Raw genomic sequence first — 17,677 nt, 5'->3', positions numbered from 1 at the left:
TACTATTATAGGATTCAAAATAAAATACTTGTGTAAACCAGGCCAGAAATACCCTTTTTAGGGATTATTCTTTGGTTTTATAGAGACATTGTTGCCCACCCAGAACATGATGATGGATTATATAAAGAACATTCTATACATAAGACTGAGGCACAAGATGTTGTTCAATGATTTGACCTCACTTTACCAGTTTATCAACCTTATTCAAAATACCATTACTTATAGTCATATGTGGAATGATATATCTTCTACAGACTCTTCTGGCATTCCATTTACCTCCTTAGTATTTTCCCTGGCTAGAATTGGATCCCTCAACTGATCCATCCTAAATTATCATGTGACACCTTTACCTCTAGAATGGGTTGCTCAGGACAAGAATATTCTTATTTTCCAGGTAATATCACTAAGGAAAGGCTTTCAGTGGGCTCAGAAGTTATTTTTTCTGTTTCTGTCACTTTCTGTCTCTAGCCTTTGTGGCCTCAAGGGAAAGTCATTATATATGATTCTTTGATGACATCTTTGCAGCATTCCACAGCTCCCAAGGCAGAGGAAATTGACACATAACATTATGCACACTGTTCTGAACTACCCCTTGCTCATGCTTCTTTGTTCTCTTGTGTGTTTTTATGGAAATCGGATCAGTAGATTAATCCTTAATGTCACCATGTATACATATTATAGTCATACAGTGAGAAAGTATTTAACTTCTGTTAACAAAACCAGCATGTGTGAGAGGATATCCTGTGCAATCTATCTTCACTGGGCACACTAACATCGACCTTTTTACAGCAGAGACAATTCACACCTGCTGGGCATACAGCAACTGATGACTTGCAGTATCACGCTTCTGAGGTTAAACGGTTTGGGGATAATTTGCTGCAATATTATCTAGACCCTAACAGCGAGAAAACACTGGTTTGGACCCTCCTGTCCTGTCATGGGAGTTCTGTCTTATTTTAAATTGCCATTTGGGCATAGCCTCAACTTTAAATACATTGAATACCTCTGAACATCCTTCTCTCTTATGCTACCAAGAATTCAGGGCATCTACCCCCCAGGAACAAACAAAGCTCCAGGCCCAGTTATGTCTGTTCATTTTCCAGTCCACCTCTGAATCTGTACAGGGATAGCATTGATGTGCTTTTTCAATACATATCTTTCCATTATCAGGGCTAGAAGAGAATCCTCTGGCTTCAGCTGCTACTTGGAAGATGGATGAGTACATGCATCTGTAGCGAGCTGGCTGTCATTCAACGTTGGCCCAATTATGCACATGTGGAACCAGGGCCGGACTGGGACTAAAAATCAGCCCTGGTATTTAAAATACACAGGCCCACCTCAGTTCAAGCATGAAAGAAATTGTGTGCCGAAAAGGGCGTGGCCGCATTGTGTTGTGGGTGTGGCCAACATGGGGCATTGATACATACATTATAATAAAACTTTACATTTATCTATGCTTCTGGTGCTGCTGACATCCATAAGGGTGAGATTACAAAATCTCAGCTTGCTGCAGGCTGTGTCCTGTCCGGGAACTGAGAGCAGCTATCAGTTCCCTTCCCCTAACCAGAGCTGCATTAAGGCACAGGTGGCCCGGGGTATTTAAGACAGCAGGACCCTATTATGTAACATGGTTATGATTTTAGACAAATACACAGGCAATACTGTGTACACTACTGTTAGAAGCACACAGCTTTGCCTTCACAAGCAGTACGTAATGAAGCGGGACATACCTCCCAACTGTCCTTGCAGTCAAACCAAATCCTGACTATGTAAGACAGTCACCCAAATTCAGGACTGCCCCACCAGATTCAGGACAGTTGGCAGATTGTCCTGCTCTCTCCTACCTGTCTTACTCACTTTCACAACTTGTAGCAGCTGGTTTCTTTAGCTCAGTTCTTTCTTGTCTTGATCCTGGAATATTGGATGCCCTATTTTGAAAAAAATGGGGTACATGAGATTTAGAAAACTCCAACCAGCCCCGGTGTTAAAACAATAACACTCACATTTTATAATTAGGCCTCCCTCCAGACCCCAAAATAATAAAAATATTCACATTTAATAAGTAGACCTATTTCCCTCCAACCAGCCCCAACATTTAATTAACAGTATACCAATTTACTCAAAACATATTTCCCTCCCTCCAAACAGTCCCAGCAATAAATTAAATAGCATTAAAGTTTAATAAATATAGCCATTTTCCACAACCATCCCCAACAAATAATTCATATTCACATTTAATAAATAGCCCTTCCTCCCCAAAATCAGCCCCATATTCAATTGATAGCCCACCCCAGCATTAAATGAAAGGTTCTTTCACCTGACCTTAAATAATTAGCCCCCACCTACACTCCACCATTAAATAGCCTACCTCCCACACTATATTAAGATCCTCCCTTCCCTCACATATTATATTAAAATACTGCGCACGCACACTATATGAACATGGCCAAACACACACGCACACTATAGCAACATGGGGCCCCACAGCCTCACTATTAGACACACTGTTTGCTCCACTGTTTGTTTGCTCCAGTTTGCCCCACTGTTTGTTTTAGCCCCAGTTTGCCCCACTGTTTGTTTACCTCAGTTTGTTAGCCCCACTTTGTTTTAGCCCTAGTTTGCCCCACTGTTTGTTTGCCCCCCCTTTGTTTTTGTTTGCCCCAGTTTGCCCCACTATTACTTACACACACAGACACTTACCTTTTTACATCCAGCAGCAGCACTCTGTGCGCTCCCCGGCAGACAGAGAATCAGTGACAGCCGCCTATGCGACCAATCACATGGGACGGCACCACGTGACAGGTGCCGTCCCATGTGATTGATCGCATAGGCGGCTCTCACTGATTCTCCCTCCGCCGAGCAGTGTGCAGAGTGTTTCTGCTCGGCGGACCGGCCCATCTGGCCATCGGCCCTTCTGGCATTTGCCAGAAGTGCCAGATGGCCAGTCCGGTCCTGGGAACTCGAACAACTGTTGTGACTCCCAACATGGCCAGGATATTGCCTTTCACGGTTATGTAATCTTTGGTTTCTTGCTCACTCAGATTGTAATAGGTTTTCTGTGGCTCACATTTCAAATAGGAAGCGACCACATCTGTTTATTGTTCTCCTTCTTGGCCTCCCTCTCAATGACGGGCCTCCCTCTCAAAGACAATCATATAGGCCTCAACATCATCAGCTGGTTTGTAGAAATGGTGTGTTTATGTACCTTAGTAGGTATCACCTGGGTTGCAGATGGGCTTGTTGCCAGTGTCTGTATCTGTTGCAACAATTTATGAAGGAATTTTTTTAAATCAAAATAGCACTGGCACCCACTGTATACCAGACCACTTTGACCCCTATACACAAGAGTAGTGTATTGACAGTAATTGGTAAATGTGTGTTTTCAATATAAAATGTTCTTAAATATGAACATCTCCATATTTGTTGTTTACCCCTTTAGAAATCCATTGAGAATCTTCTTTCCTGCAGTAGTCAAAATGGAAATGACAAATATATAATTCAAATAAATGGCCATGAATTGATATTATAGCCATGACTAATAGATTAAGTACTATCAGCTGGAAAAGCAAATATGCAAACATCACTGCATACCTTATTACCAGACCCACTGTACCAGCAAGATATACACTTCCTAATGTGATTCCACGTTTAGATATGTTGCACTTATTAAAACACGCCTTTACTCCACTCAGCCTGTCTGCCATCATTCTGCATATGGTGTGCATCCACACGATGTATCTTACAGGGAAAAAAGTTGTACGGCCAGCTCTACTTGAGGCCCTTAGTGTTCTTTTATTTTTCATATGTAGCAATTTTAGCTGTAACTTATTTCTTGTAAATTAGGTATGTTCTCTGTTGTTTCTTTCTGTAACATCATACGATATGTAAAAAGCTTAGTGACCTCCAAATTGATCAAGAAAATGTATTAATTATCTTAGCTTTAATTTTACATTGTGCTCTTATTTATATGTGTACCCAATATATGTGACATTGAAAGCTTGCTATCATCTGTAAAATAATACTATGAATAAATTTCACCAGCTCATCCATCTTATGCATGCGTGTTTCAATCCATCTATCCAATACATTCCCTCTGAGGTATAGTTTGGACCTGATTTAGTTTTTATTCCCTTAATCCAGACACAATTACCAGAGAATGTCACCTTGAAAATTCAGTTTACACTCTGATTATTTCAGGCAGCTGGGTAAATATTCTGTGTTTGTTAAAAAATAAATATAGTCTAATTGAAAACTCGCCTAGTAAATAAATACTCGTATGTGCTTTTATTGGATAACTGATGGTCGCTTGTTTAGTAATATTATTTAGAGACAAGTGTGGGCATTGAGATAGTGTCTCCTAGGGAAGGGGGAAGGAATAGGGGTGCTGCCTGAAACCCTAAGGGGCTGTTTAAATTCTCCTTAAAGAAATAGATAATAAAACTGGAAAGATAGTGTATATTGCTTGTTTAAAGTTCTGTAAAGCATTTATTTGCGAAACGTAATGGTTTATATTGTTACAACCCTACAGAACAGAAGTGGAAGTTGCTCAATCAATTTATAGGTTCATGGCAGGTGCTTGAAAGAGTGGGGATATCCATAAAGGAACAAATACAGAGAAAAATTTCCCTGTTTTGTTAGCTTGAGAGGAATGTTTGGCATCATTAGCTAATGGAGAGTTTGGTTGCTGTATTGCCATTTGGAGGAGTTTGGGATGTCTCTTGGTAAGTTAGCTCTCAATTTAAAAACACATATATGTATGATCCAAAAATAGGGACTCTCATTGTTTAGAGTGAAGACAACCCTATTAGCAAAAGCGCAGTGACGTGGCAGGTGGCTTACCATACATTTGCAAATGTGTGCAACTGAGAATTCTGCATAACATCTCCTTTGCTGATTATAGCAGTGTTCTAGGGAATTTTTGTCTGTAATTGTTACAACCCTGTAAGATATTGGTGCCTTTTTCTTCATTCAACGCATGTGATGGCTTCACAGATCCCTGCCTAATGGAAACCTATCTGGTGCCAGGTATACAACCATAACCATTTCTTGTACCTAATAATGCACAAACCTGAATACTATCTGCATCAACTTTACAAACTTGTGCCATATTGGTGTCACGTCAAATATACAGAGCCATTTATGGTGCCTAGTGTAATATGCAGGCTTTCTCTCCCTGTCTTTTTCTATTTTGATTTTCCATAGAGAAAACTTGCTTCTTGCCTCCTGCTGGGTCCTACGTAATGCATCTAACAAACAATCGGAGTTCATGGAGGAGTGGCAGGGAGAGAGGAGCAATTGGCAGTAGGAGAAAACATATTTAAAGTATTTAATTTGCTCAGTTTGTCCCAATTCTCCCCTAACTCTGACCCTGGGTGACCCCTGCCTTACTAATATTGGGAGAATGGCAGGTTTACGTAAAATTTTTAGGTAAGCTGGAATTAAGACATTCTTATGTAAAGGTAGTAAGCGGTAAAAATAAATTTACTTTGTCCTATCGAAAAGCAACCACTTAAATATATGGACATTGTATTGCACTTCTATTAAAACAACATAACCATGTTTACAGTTGAAATACAAACCAATAGACTGTTGGTTTATATATTATGTTCTCCCAATATTTCAATATGGATAGAGTAGTGATGGGCACATGTGCAGCCCTTCAACCTTCAAAAGGACCTTAATTTGAAGAATAAAAAAAAAAAACAGCCCCTAAACAAACTTCCACTTGCTCCAAAATAGGCCATCATGTGTCTCATACTCCCACTTGCCACAAAATGCCCACACATACCCTCAAATCTCACATGTATTCTGAATCTCCTCCACTTGCCATTCAGTCCTTCCCATACCATTCCAGTGGCGCACGCAGGGGGGGTTTCTGGTTCTTCAGAAACCCCTCCCCTCCGCGAACCAACGGAACTGTACAGCAGCCGCGGCGCTGTCAAAGAAGCGTCCGCGGCAGTGCTGTATTGTAGTATAATACAGCACTGCCGCGGATGCTGCTTGACAGTGCCGCGGCTGCTGTAGAATTCAGACTCGCCGAAATGGAGCTGCTCCCTCTTGCAATATTTTTTTTTTTCCCGGGGGGGCGGAAACCCCCCCTTCTAAATCCTGCGTTCGCCCCTGCATTCCCCCAATGCCACTCACGCCTCCACTTTCCACTTACACCTCCCTACCTGCCTAAAAACACTAAATGGACAGTCAGAGCCCGCAGAGGAAGGAGGGAGAGCAATGTGGTGCAGGATGCTCTAAACTCTCCTCCTCTTATGATTAGTTGTGCGGCCTGACCATCCTGCAGTGTGCATAGGAGGTCATGTGACATGGAAGCGGCTACTCCCATTCACTCTTATTCTCTGCTTTGTTATATGTGTTTGCCAGAATGGGGGACACCGAGCTGGGGGCCACAGGGGAAGGCTGATCAGGCTGCCTTTTGCCCACCACTGGTATATAAAGAGTGGAAAATTAAAGGTCTGTAAAGTAGTAACACACAAACTGAAGGAGACATTAATTTGGAAACTGAGGGGTTCTGCAAAGGCATACTGAGGTTTTTGCTCAAATAAATGACATTTTTATTTTCAGTTTAATTTTGTGTTCAATGGATTTAAATACCGCCTCCATTGTAACCATAACAAAATGTTGTGTTTTGAATAGTTATACAGTTTAGATCATATTCTATTAAAAATATTGTTAAGGACTAAAAAAGGACAAAATACAACATCCTACACCCTAAATAAAGTAAGTTTTTTTTCCCATATATTTCAACAGTCGTTCTTTTTTCTGTCAGACAAGATAATTCCTACTTGTGGATTGCTGATTTAGTTGGAAAAATATATATGTAAAAAACCTGACCAGATTATGTACATTTTATAAAACTTTATTGTGCTGTTAACAAAATAATGTCAACACTTTACTCTGCATAAGAAGATGGGGAAAACTGTCTATGTTATAACATTATAGAATATGAAGTACAAAGAAGGCTAATCCTAAAGACGTGTTACAGCTCCAGGTAGACGGATAGATACCACTTTTTATGAATGATTTCCGTTCCCTCTATTTTACAGAATATTCTCACATCCTGTATGCGATTTTGGTAAATCCAGACTTTAATATCTGTAGTTTTTCTGTGCAATACATACATTCATCATACCACGTTTATTTCAGAAGAATGCATTTTTAGGAAATGCCACTGGTCTCTCTATAACCAAAGACTAGAATGCCCGGTAGTTTTTGAAAAGTGACACAATGAATATTTTTAATATTTGCCTTACAAAGCAGTTGGTCAAACACCCTTTATTTTAATTCAGAGGCAGTGGTGCATCCGTTCTCCTATCTACTTCGTTGTCATTTATTCCATGACAATCAGAAATGATCAGCAGGCAGTAGTTAGAACCATACAGAAGTGGAAGTTGCTCAATCAATTTATAGGCTCATAGCAGGTGCTTGAAAGGGTGGGGTTATCCTGAAAGAAACAAACCCAGAGAAAAATCCCCCAGCACACTGCTATAGCCAGCAAAGGTGCTGCCATTTCTACTTGTACATCCTTTCTCCGATCTACTTCATTGTCATTTATTCCCTGCAAATCAAAAATGATCAGCAGGCAGTAGTTAGAACCACCCTTATTTGAAAGATGGAACTCCCCTGTTTAAATGGGTTTTTAGAGCCTCTCCCCCTCTTCTATTTGCTGTAATGTTCTGTTTTGCCTGCTGGTCAAAAAAATAATCAACAGACTACAATTAAGCGGGAGCACCCTTCTGTAATATAGGAAATTGCCTTTTTACAATGAGGATGTCGCCAATTATTTTGGATTCAGGGGGGGTGAGATTGGCACACTTTAACAGCCAACCTCCCCATCTTCTATGTCCTAAAATCTGCTAACAAATTATCAGCAGGCAATCACTAAATATGGGTGAATTCTCCCCTAAGTTTTTCTGAGCCAGGATTACAGAGGTTGAGACGGTGAAATAGCCTCCCCCTATTGCTGCCATTTACAGTGCTCATTGCCTAGTTGGCATGTGCATGCCCACATCTTGACATGTATGTGACCATGAGTGCAAGGTCTCCTGTGGCAGCACTTCAACAAATTTGGGCAGTAATCAGTGTATTTTATTGTTACCTCTAAACTAAGGGGTTACAAGAAACCAGAGAGTAAAAGAGGGGAGAGTCATACGTGCCTTGACCTGAGGGTTGATTTTTTAATGGTCAATTATATTTAACTTTCTGAAATTTATTAAAACATACATGGGATTAACAGTTCTCTGTTACAATTTCCATTTACAAAGCATTACTGTGTCACCGAGATGCAGCTGCAGAAATGTTTCTTGAAGTAGAAACACCTTTGTTAATAGTAATTTAAATAATCGTCCCGCTGTGATCGGAAAGTATATTGTTTACCAGTTTTACACTTTAAACTCTGTTATCAGTATTTTTTCTTTTTTTCTCTCAATCTGTTGCATTTCCTCTGTTTCTGTTCACTGACTGAACCCAAGTCTTTGTTCTTTGTATTTGTTTCAGTTGTAACCTTTTTACTGTGCTTAATCGGTCTGACCTGCATTCTGTGGGTCAATCAAAAATTAATTGACATTTATCTGACATTTTAATTCACATTAAATGAAACCACATGAGTTTAGCCTGTTCATTATAAAACCTTTTGTCAAATAGTAAGACGATAAGACTACTTAGAGAACTAGTATTGGTTAACAGGCAATCCAGCTACCCCAAAAAAATCAAGTGTTTAAATAAAAGAACAGCTTAGCTGAGAATTGGTAACGTCCCAGACTCCTGGTTCCAGAGAGTCTGGGATATTGCTGGCATTCAGGAAATTGGTACAGGGCATGCAGTATCTGCATTTATAGCAATAGTTCTTAACCTATGATCTGGAGCCCAAAACATGGGCTGTCATGCCATTTAGAATAGATTTTAAATGTCCATCTAAACAAATTCTTGTTGACTAATTGCATAAAGCATAATAGCCTTATCTTGTTTCAGTAAACTATATAACTTATGTATTGATGCACTGTAATATGGCTTAATAGCATAAAAATAATGCTACCGCTAGTTGCCATTTGCACATAATGGGGGAGACAAGTCCATGGAGACAAGAAATCTTCGCTTATTTTGCCTCGCTCTCCATAGAGATGCACAGAGAAATGAGCAGAGATCCTTACCGTAATCATCATTTATATAGCGCCACTAATTCCGCAGCGCTGTACAGAGAACACACAGTCCCTGCCCCATTGGGGCTTACAGTCTAAATTCCCTAACACACAGACAGACTAGGGTCAATGTGATAGCAGCCAATTAACCTACTAGTATGTTTTTGGAGTGTGGGAGGAAACCGGAGCACCCGGAGGAAACCCACACAAACACGGGGAGAACATACAAACTCCACACAGATAAGGCCATATTCGGGAATTAAACTAATGACCCCAGTGCTGTGAGGCAGAAGTGCTAACCACTAAGCTACTGTGTGGCAATATAAAATCTTTGCCTGAATGGTTAAGTCTAATATTTTCCTGATCTGTGGTAGTATTCCTCAAAAAGTCTCTCAGCAGCATTGTTTACACAGGGCCACTACATGAAAGTATTTTGGGTATCTAATAATCATCTATATTTAATTAAATATCCAGCTTTTAATTAAATACATCAAGCATAAAGTACATGTATGGAAAAAAATACCTTTACATTTTTTTGTAAAAATACATCAGCATATGTTATCTTTGGTATGGGCTGAAAAACAAAATTAAATTAAATACTTAAGATCTAAACTGTCTGGGGGGTCTCATGCTACTCAGTCTCTGGTCATATTACTATGCTTCTCAATTAGCGTCACTGCCTCATTGGGTGGCGTTTCTCAGGATAATATGCTACAAAATACCTTAGTGCACCAAGTGGACTCTAGACATACACACCTGTAGATGCTATTAATGGGTAAGTACAGGAGTTAAGGTACACCTCTCAATACAGGCAGTTTGTATATATGGAACACGGCACGTTTGAATTTGCATTATATAGACATAGATCCTTAAACTCCCCTGTAGCATAATGGAAAATGCTCAAAATTATTAAAAATTGAGGGGGATGAATTATGGAGCTGCTATGAGACAGCTAAGGTAGGCCAGCTTTATATGCAGAATCATTTAAAATCTTTTGAAAAAGATTAAACGGAGTATGGCGACTCTAGGGTTATATTTACTAAACTGCGGGTTTGAAAAAGTGGAGATGTTGCCTATAGCAACCAATCAGATTCTAGCTGTCATTTTGTAGAATGTACTAAATAAATGATAACTAGAATTAGGCAAAATTTCCACTTTTTCAAACCTGCAGTTTAGTAAATATACCGTTAGGACAGCTTTAAAAAAAATATTTGCAGCTTTGCCATGTTTTAATGGTACAGTTTGGGGGTGGAGTGCTGAATTTATTGGATGTCCTTATGAAAAACACTATCCACTAGGGGGACTATTAAAAACGTATCGGTCATATTTAAACTTTTAATGAAAGAATTATATGGGGATAATTTATTGGCACTCCGATTAAAATGGTCTAATGCATTAAAGCAGGGGTGGCCAGACTTTTGGACTCTGATTTACTGTAAAAATGTAAAATATTTTGCAATCTACTTATCTAACATAGGAAATGGTTACGTATAATGCTATAGCAACGGTGTTCGTATACCTCTCGTGTATACCAACACAAAGTAATGAAATTACAGCGATTAAGGCAGAAGCCTTAATGGACGTGTTACTTGCGCATACAGACATGGTATGTCATCACATCCTGTGGTTAGCTGCAGATTCAGCACTATTATGGAGTGAGATCGCTGCCACTCACAAAATGGTGGAACTGCTAATTCACAAATACAAAGATGTAGTCTACGCAACCAAAAGTCGGAGCAGCTATATAGCAGAAAAGGTAATCCCCACATACGCCCCACATACGCCCCACTCAGTCCTGATTCATGGATGGTAATTTATTTAAGTATTTGCAAATTTTCTGTCGCATGCAAGGGTTAAATCATGTTGAGCCACAAATTCATCATTGAGAATCAACAAAGGGTGGCCATTTACATACAATTTGTGTTAGAATCTGTGTCCCGCCTCTTCAGTGACATCACTTAATTTATCACTGCACTGCTGTGGGCATCCCTGTTAGGCAATTAATTCAACAATAATTAAAAGAAAAAACAAAGTGCCCTCCCTCTACAAATCTTAACCGGCCCTGGTGCTGCCAGCCTAGGACAAAAACATGGGATCCCACCGAATTTACAGATACCAGCACTAGTGTGTGCTAGCTGGGCTGGTGGCACTATAGCATTGGGTCCCCCTGCATTAATGCCAAACCAATCCCAGGATGGTCCGCATGGGGCTGGATCCCCCAGGGAGATTCAGTCAGGAAAAAAAATGCAGGTCCCCTCCCTAGGTTTCACCACTCTGTGCTGAAAAGCACTAGGTTTCTTTCCATGCCCCTGGGGGGTAATGATAATGAATTAAATTATAAAAAACATTTTGTCCCTGGTACACTATTGATCACAGCATACAATGGCTACCATTAAGTGTTTGGGCATGCTGGTGCTTATGTTACTACAAGCACCGGCATACCCATGGCTGCCAGGACATGCTGGCACTTGGAGAACCACAAGTGCATGGTGCACTACCTGTAGTGCACAATGGAAATAAAACATGCGCGCACACACATGAGTTTAAAAATAATTTTATTTGAAATAAAAATACCCCAACACATCCCCATTCACAGTCTTTATTGCTCACCTCATTTTTTATTCTTTTATTACGAAATTTAGCATGCGGATGCATGCTTAAAAGGTATTTAATTTCTGTTTAAATAAAATATATATTCTATGTGGAATTGCTGCTTTAGCATTAGCACTAATTGATCCATTTAATATGCCCAAAATTATTTCTTTATTGATACATTATTACTAACAGGATATTGGTATAAAATAAATTCACAGAGCGGGTGTGCTACCAATTATAATCTAATCTCAAATCCTTCAAAATTATTTCACTGGTTGACCTAGTATTTCACTGCTTTTTTAAATGTTGGTATGATAACAAAGCTCATAAATAAAGTAAAAAATCATAACAAATTCTAAAGCAATGTATTTGTATTAAGTCATCTAAAATGTTGGAATGAATGCATTTTAATGAAAGTGTTATTATTATTATTATTATTATTATTATTATTATTATTATTAGAACTAATATTAATCACAGAGTGCTTCAGTGATGGAACCTCATGAATGCGTTCTCAGTGATATTGGTTCAGACCACAAATTTCTTCCTCCACTGTATGTAGACAACATGTAATCTTTAATGCAATTTACTGGTCAGTAAGTTATACTTTCTTGTAATGCTTACAGCAGATATAAAGCACAGTGAGTAGTGACTTTGTTATTGAGTAGTTATTGACTTTGATTAGTAAGGTGCCACAGATAGTGGATGCATGTATAAAACAGGGACATACAAAATGGGTACGGAGGGCCGTGCTCCATATAACTTACAATTTAGTGATGTTCATTAATTTTGCAAATAAAACTCAAATTGCTAGCTGAAAATCACTGCTGGTCTACTAATGACTTTGACCTCAGGTAGTCCAATACAATAAGGTTTTTATTTCCTTCAAATACATTGGGAAACATGCTGACTTAGATGGAGCAACTAAATCGACAAAATATGAAAAATAAAGCAACAATGTTCAAAACAAACTAAAACATTATTCATGCGATATAGACATTGATCAGTGGCCACATGTTCATGGTCTTCTGTTCCTATAAGCCATACTTGCCAGCTTTTATTGTTATTTCCTAGAGATTAAGTGCCCCCCCTCCCCCCATTCCCAGAATGCTACGATGCAATTGTGTCATTGTCTAATGGTTGCATCTAATGATGCAATTGCGTCATTGGTCTAAACTGGTTAAAGAGTTTCCTAATCCCTGTTCATGAATAGCAACTCCTTATTTTAACCCCTTGCAAGCTTTTGTGACATTGAAGATGCCGTTCAATTCCCTTGGATGTGATGAGGGGGAGGAGGGTGTCCAGGTAATAGGGAATCCACCATTTCTAAGTCCACGGTATTGCTATGTGCGTTAACCCACCTGGATTTATTTAAGAACCTTTAAGTCCAGTTGGATAAAAGTTCATAAACACCCACAGCCCCAAATAAGAAGAAACGTTCTTGATTAAGGAACATAATATATCCACAGAATCCGGTAAAACCGAGGAAAAGACAGCAGGATCCTTCGCTGTATTTCGTGCTGTCATATCAACTGAATGCTCAAGATTTCCATTGGAAGTAATTACATTCTTTCACGTGTGGCCAAATAGGACATAGACCTAGACATAGACATAGACCTAGCTGATTGTTGCTGAACATGAAGGGCTGGTTCTGCCTGTGTAAGCATAGCACTTTGTTCTAGAGACTATATGACTTGGCAGAAGATAAAGAGAAAAGGAATCGGAAGGTTACTTTTACAGAGCCAAAGACCTGTGTTACCAGAATCGGTAGCTTAGATAGTATTGTATGTTTTAGTTTAAAAAAAAAAGCTATGAGATTAGCAGAGTGGAAGAGCATTAGGTTGTTTCCCAGAAAACAATTGGGGCCTGGGGGGTTGTCTCTCTAGTTCTATATATGAGGAAAAAATTAAGTAAGCTACACAGTGTGATTCTGACTGTTCACCATAATGGTAGGTGCGATATTCTGTATTTGCAATTTAATCTGATGATATTAATCATGAGTTTATTGTTCTGAATTAGTGATTAGTAGCTCATCTTACTAAATTATTTATAGCAGATGAATCCACTAGGATTCATGCAAGGTGAATATATTGTACATTGCATGACTGAAGAAGTTCATTGCACTATAAAACAATTAAAAATTCCATGTGTAGCTGAGTAAATAGGAATCAACGCGTTAAGAAACATGCAATCTCTCTTATTAGATTAATGTCTTAAGACAAATCGCCTGTGTAGCCTAGCCTTAATAGGCCCACATTTTACGGGCATATTTGTCCAATATTGATACAGACAACTGATGTGCGAGTGGCCAAGCTGTTTGGCCAGTGACACCGCACACATTGGCTGATTTTTTTTATCTTTTGTTAGTCTGTGTAATCGGACATGTTTACTTCAAAAGTTATTGTAGAGCAAACCTATGTCCTTTGCAAAATAATGGTGGCCATTTTCCTTGGTTTTTTTTAGTTGATGCTATTATCTTTTTATCATGTGGGAAAAGTTGATGTTTTCCATGCAATAACTCACTATCATGCTATAGAATAAACATGTATATCTTTTTCTGTAGATGGAATTGGCAGTGGCTCCCTTGTGCAGAAGAGTTGCTGATCTTGGAAAGTCATACAGGCTTTTGAGATCATTTCGGTAAGTTTCCATTGTAATTAACCATATAAATATCTTGAAAACATGCCAAAAATATTAACTGACTGTGAGTGTGAGTGAGAGTGTGAGTGAGAGTGAGAGTGTGAGTGTGAGAGAGATTTTTCACTTACCCGGCAATGCGATGCCCGAAGGAAAACTCGGCTTATACATGAGTATATACGGTATATAACAATATGCTCTGCAACAATGGATCATACACGCAACACATTGGTGTCATATGTCTACCCAGTCATTCACACAGAGAGCATTCACTGTTGAGGTACAACCCAAATTATAGGATTTATTACACTGTGCTCTTATTAACTTTTCCTTCCCCAGAAACCTGAGGTTTTTTCCAGGATATTATTTATACAGATCAATAACTACTTATATCTTTTCAATAAATTCTATGAATATATGTCTTATGTCAGACACAAAACTCAAGCAGTATGAAAAATATCTTATATATTAGTATGCATTGGAGAAACATAATCAGGATAAAGTTTAAAAATGTTCTTACAAATATGTGATGATTAAATGAAAAAGTATAGTATAATATGTCGCTGCAAAAAGAAAGTGGCTATATACAATGGCCGTCATTTATAGTTAGGAGAAAAGGTAATAGTGTGCAAGTGAGAATACACCTTCTAGACAGTGATGGGCAACTGGCAGCTCTGCGAGCCTTCACCTGCGGCCCCCAGCTCCATGCTACTTTATTGTCACATATGTTTCTTATACATTGTATCATTTGTTTAAAACACCTGCTGATAAGTTCTTACAGATAGGTGTCTCTTTCTTTGATTAAATGAATTGTTTTAACTTATTACTGAGCCCTTTTTTAAGGTTAGAGGGCCAAACCGTGACCCAAAGTGTATCAGATTGCCCATCATTACTTTAGCTGCATTTTCTCCTACCTCTAAATGAGGACCAATGAGTTTAACATAGCATCAGTCACTCCTATTAAATGCACGCTGCTCACCATGCTGTGGAACTTAGAGTACTGTGTGTATGTACCATAATATGTTTGTTAATTTATTAATGTCCATCTTGTACTTGCAGGATATTTGCCTTGTTTTCTCATTTTATTTCCTGAATGAAATAAAGCCGTACAGAAAATAAAATAACTGTGCTAAATACCTTTAACCATCCTTTTTGTAGTTGTCTCTCTATTGAGCAGTTTTTCGTTTATTTCCAATCATGACATTTGGTAAGATACAAATAAATCTTGCAGATTAAAATACACACAGTATTGGAAGTGAGGCTAAAAAAGAAACCGATGTACAATTATAGCACCCAATAAGTCTGCTTTGTTCATTGCTTTCTTGCTGCTGATGCTGTTTATAGAAACCGCTATTTCAGGGAGCAGTTTTTAGTTTTAAAGAAATAACTGTTGGTAAGTTCACACACTCAACAACATTACAACATCTGCTAGGCAACAGTTTCATAAATTGTGTGTATATGAGTCAGAGTTTAAAATGAACACACGTTTTATGGGACATTTTATCTTGTGCTCATAACTGATGGTTGGAATATATGTAAGATTTGTATTATTTATTGTACTATATTGTTTTCTCTTTTAATAGAGAATTTGAGAAATAATTAGAACCACATAGAGTTTTGTGTAAATCACAGTGATGTGCTATGTTTTGTCATTGAATTCTGTAATCCAAATGGGCAAAATTCATGAAATATATAACATAGTATAGCTTGATTGATCAACAAAATAACTTAATATTTGTGGTGAAACAAAGTATTAATATGGTCCTAACCAGCCTGTCCCTCGTTTCTCACAAAAATGTGATTTATAGCATGTACATTTGTAGCCCTTGCTTTTGTTCCCCAGCTGAACAGAGTACAACTGCAGTGTCTATTTACATGTGGATAAGTGGACATTGTAGCCATGCCTCGGTAAGAGACTTCCATGTTACCCATTGTAAATACGTGTTGGTTGTTAATTCAGTGATGCTGTTGTGCATTGTTCTCAAATTGAAGCCAGGTGGGTTAGGAGTAAAGATCAGGTGGTGTGCAGGTTACAGATGAGGGGGCTGGATTCATTCCCCCCCCCCTCCTTTCTTCTGTGGAAACACAGCTCATCTCCACTCCCCCCCTCCAACCCACTGATCCAGGACCCACCCAATGTTTAAAGAGATAGTCAGGGGTTTTCCCAGAGAGGGAAAAGCACTGTGGAAATTTGACCCTAGATATAAGGAGCCACTCCAGGTGGGGAGGTGATGTTCAGTTGGTGGATTTGATCACGGAAGGTGCTGGTTTTAGAGTTGCCCTTCTCTATCAGAGACTACGTATGCAGCTGAGAGAGATCCATGGGCTGTGGATTCTGCAATTCAGGACAGCCAGGTGACTGTAACTCCTTAAGCTAGTGGTGTAAGGGACAGATAATGTGGTGAACCTGCCTGACATTTATTTACTGTGTGTAAATAATATTCTAGTAATTTGTTTTTGTTACAATAAATGTACTGTTGTACTTTTCTAACTGCTTTTGCCTGAGTGACTAATAAGTACCTTAAAAGGTACTGGCTAGACTTACCTAGCATAGTATGGCACCTGTGGGTGGGCAGCCAGAGTGAAGTGGGTAGAATTGGGCCAGAAAACCCGGTATCTTCACAATATTTGACACTTTTCATAATCCGAACTCATTGATTATAATGTTATTTCTCATGTTACTCCATTTACTCCCTGACCACCAGTTGACTAACTGCTAACAGAAGCAGCACATGTAATGTTGTCTTTCCCGTTCGTGGTTGCATTCTGATAATGGTCAGAAATATATTTTTTTATATTCATAAATCTTTTAACCCCCTACAAAATGATCATAATATTAACTGTCCTATATCAAGTTAAATAATACATTTCTTTACTAATCAAGTGAGTAAATGAAACTGGGCTGGATGGATTGCCCATTGAACTTGAATCAAAAGCACACAACTTTATATGTTCTTAAGCTTCTAAAAACTATTAATTGGCTACGAGGGGTCACTTCCCCCATCCATGTTGGAGGCACTTATAATTATACCTCCCAAGTCTACTCTATCCCTATTTGTACAGGCCAATATCCTCATTATTTACTTATGTTAAGATATTGGTTAAGATCCTTTCCCCAGGCCTCAACAAAGTAATAGCACAAGAATGGACCAGACCGGATTTATTTTATGCTTGATAAATCCACAACCACTAACCCTGCACTTGCAATTGTCGCACAATGTAGGTAATAAGACCATATTTCTGAAAAATAGAACTTTACATTCTCTCTCCGGTCTAGGTGGAGAAAAGAGCCAGCT

The 17,677-nt window shown here is 38.8% G+C and overlaps 1 protein-coding gene across 1 annotated transcript in view; it reads left to right on the top strand.

Moving 5' to 3' along the window:
• Positions 1-17,677, top strand: part of COG5 (component of oligomeric golgi complex 5) — a 295,484-nt gene that overhangs the window by 255,547 nt on the left and 22,260 nt on the right. The window contains exon 19 of the mRNA XM_075208803.1: positions 14,308-14,384. Within this exon, the coding sequence (XP_075064904.1) occupies positions 14,308-14,384 (77 nt within the window). The remainder of the gene's footprint in view (positions 1-14,307; positions 14,385-17,677) is intronic.

The sequence above is a fragment of the Mixophyes fleayi genome, chromosome 4 (assembly GCF_038048845.1).
Source record: "Mixophyes fleayi isolate aMixFle1 chromosome 4, aMixFle1.hap1, whole genome shotgun sequence".
NCBI classification, from domain to species: Eukaryota; Metazoa; Chordata; class Amphibia; order Anura; family Limnodynastidae; genus Mixophyes; species Mixophyes fleayi.
This window is presented reverse-complemented; position numbering and strand designations above follow the sequence as displayed.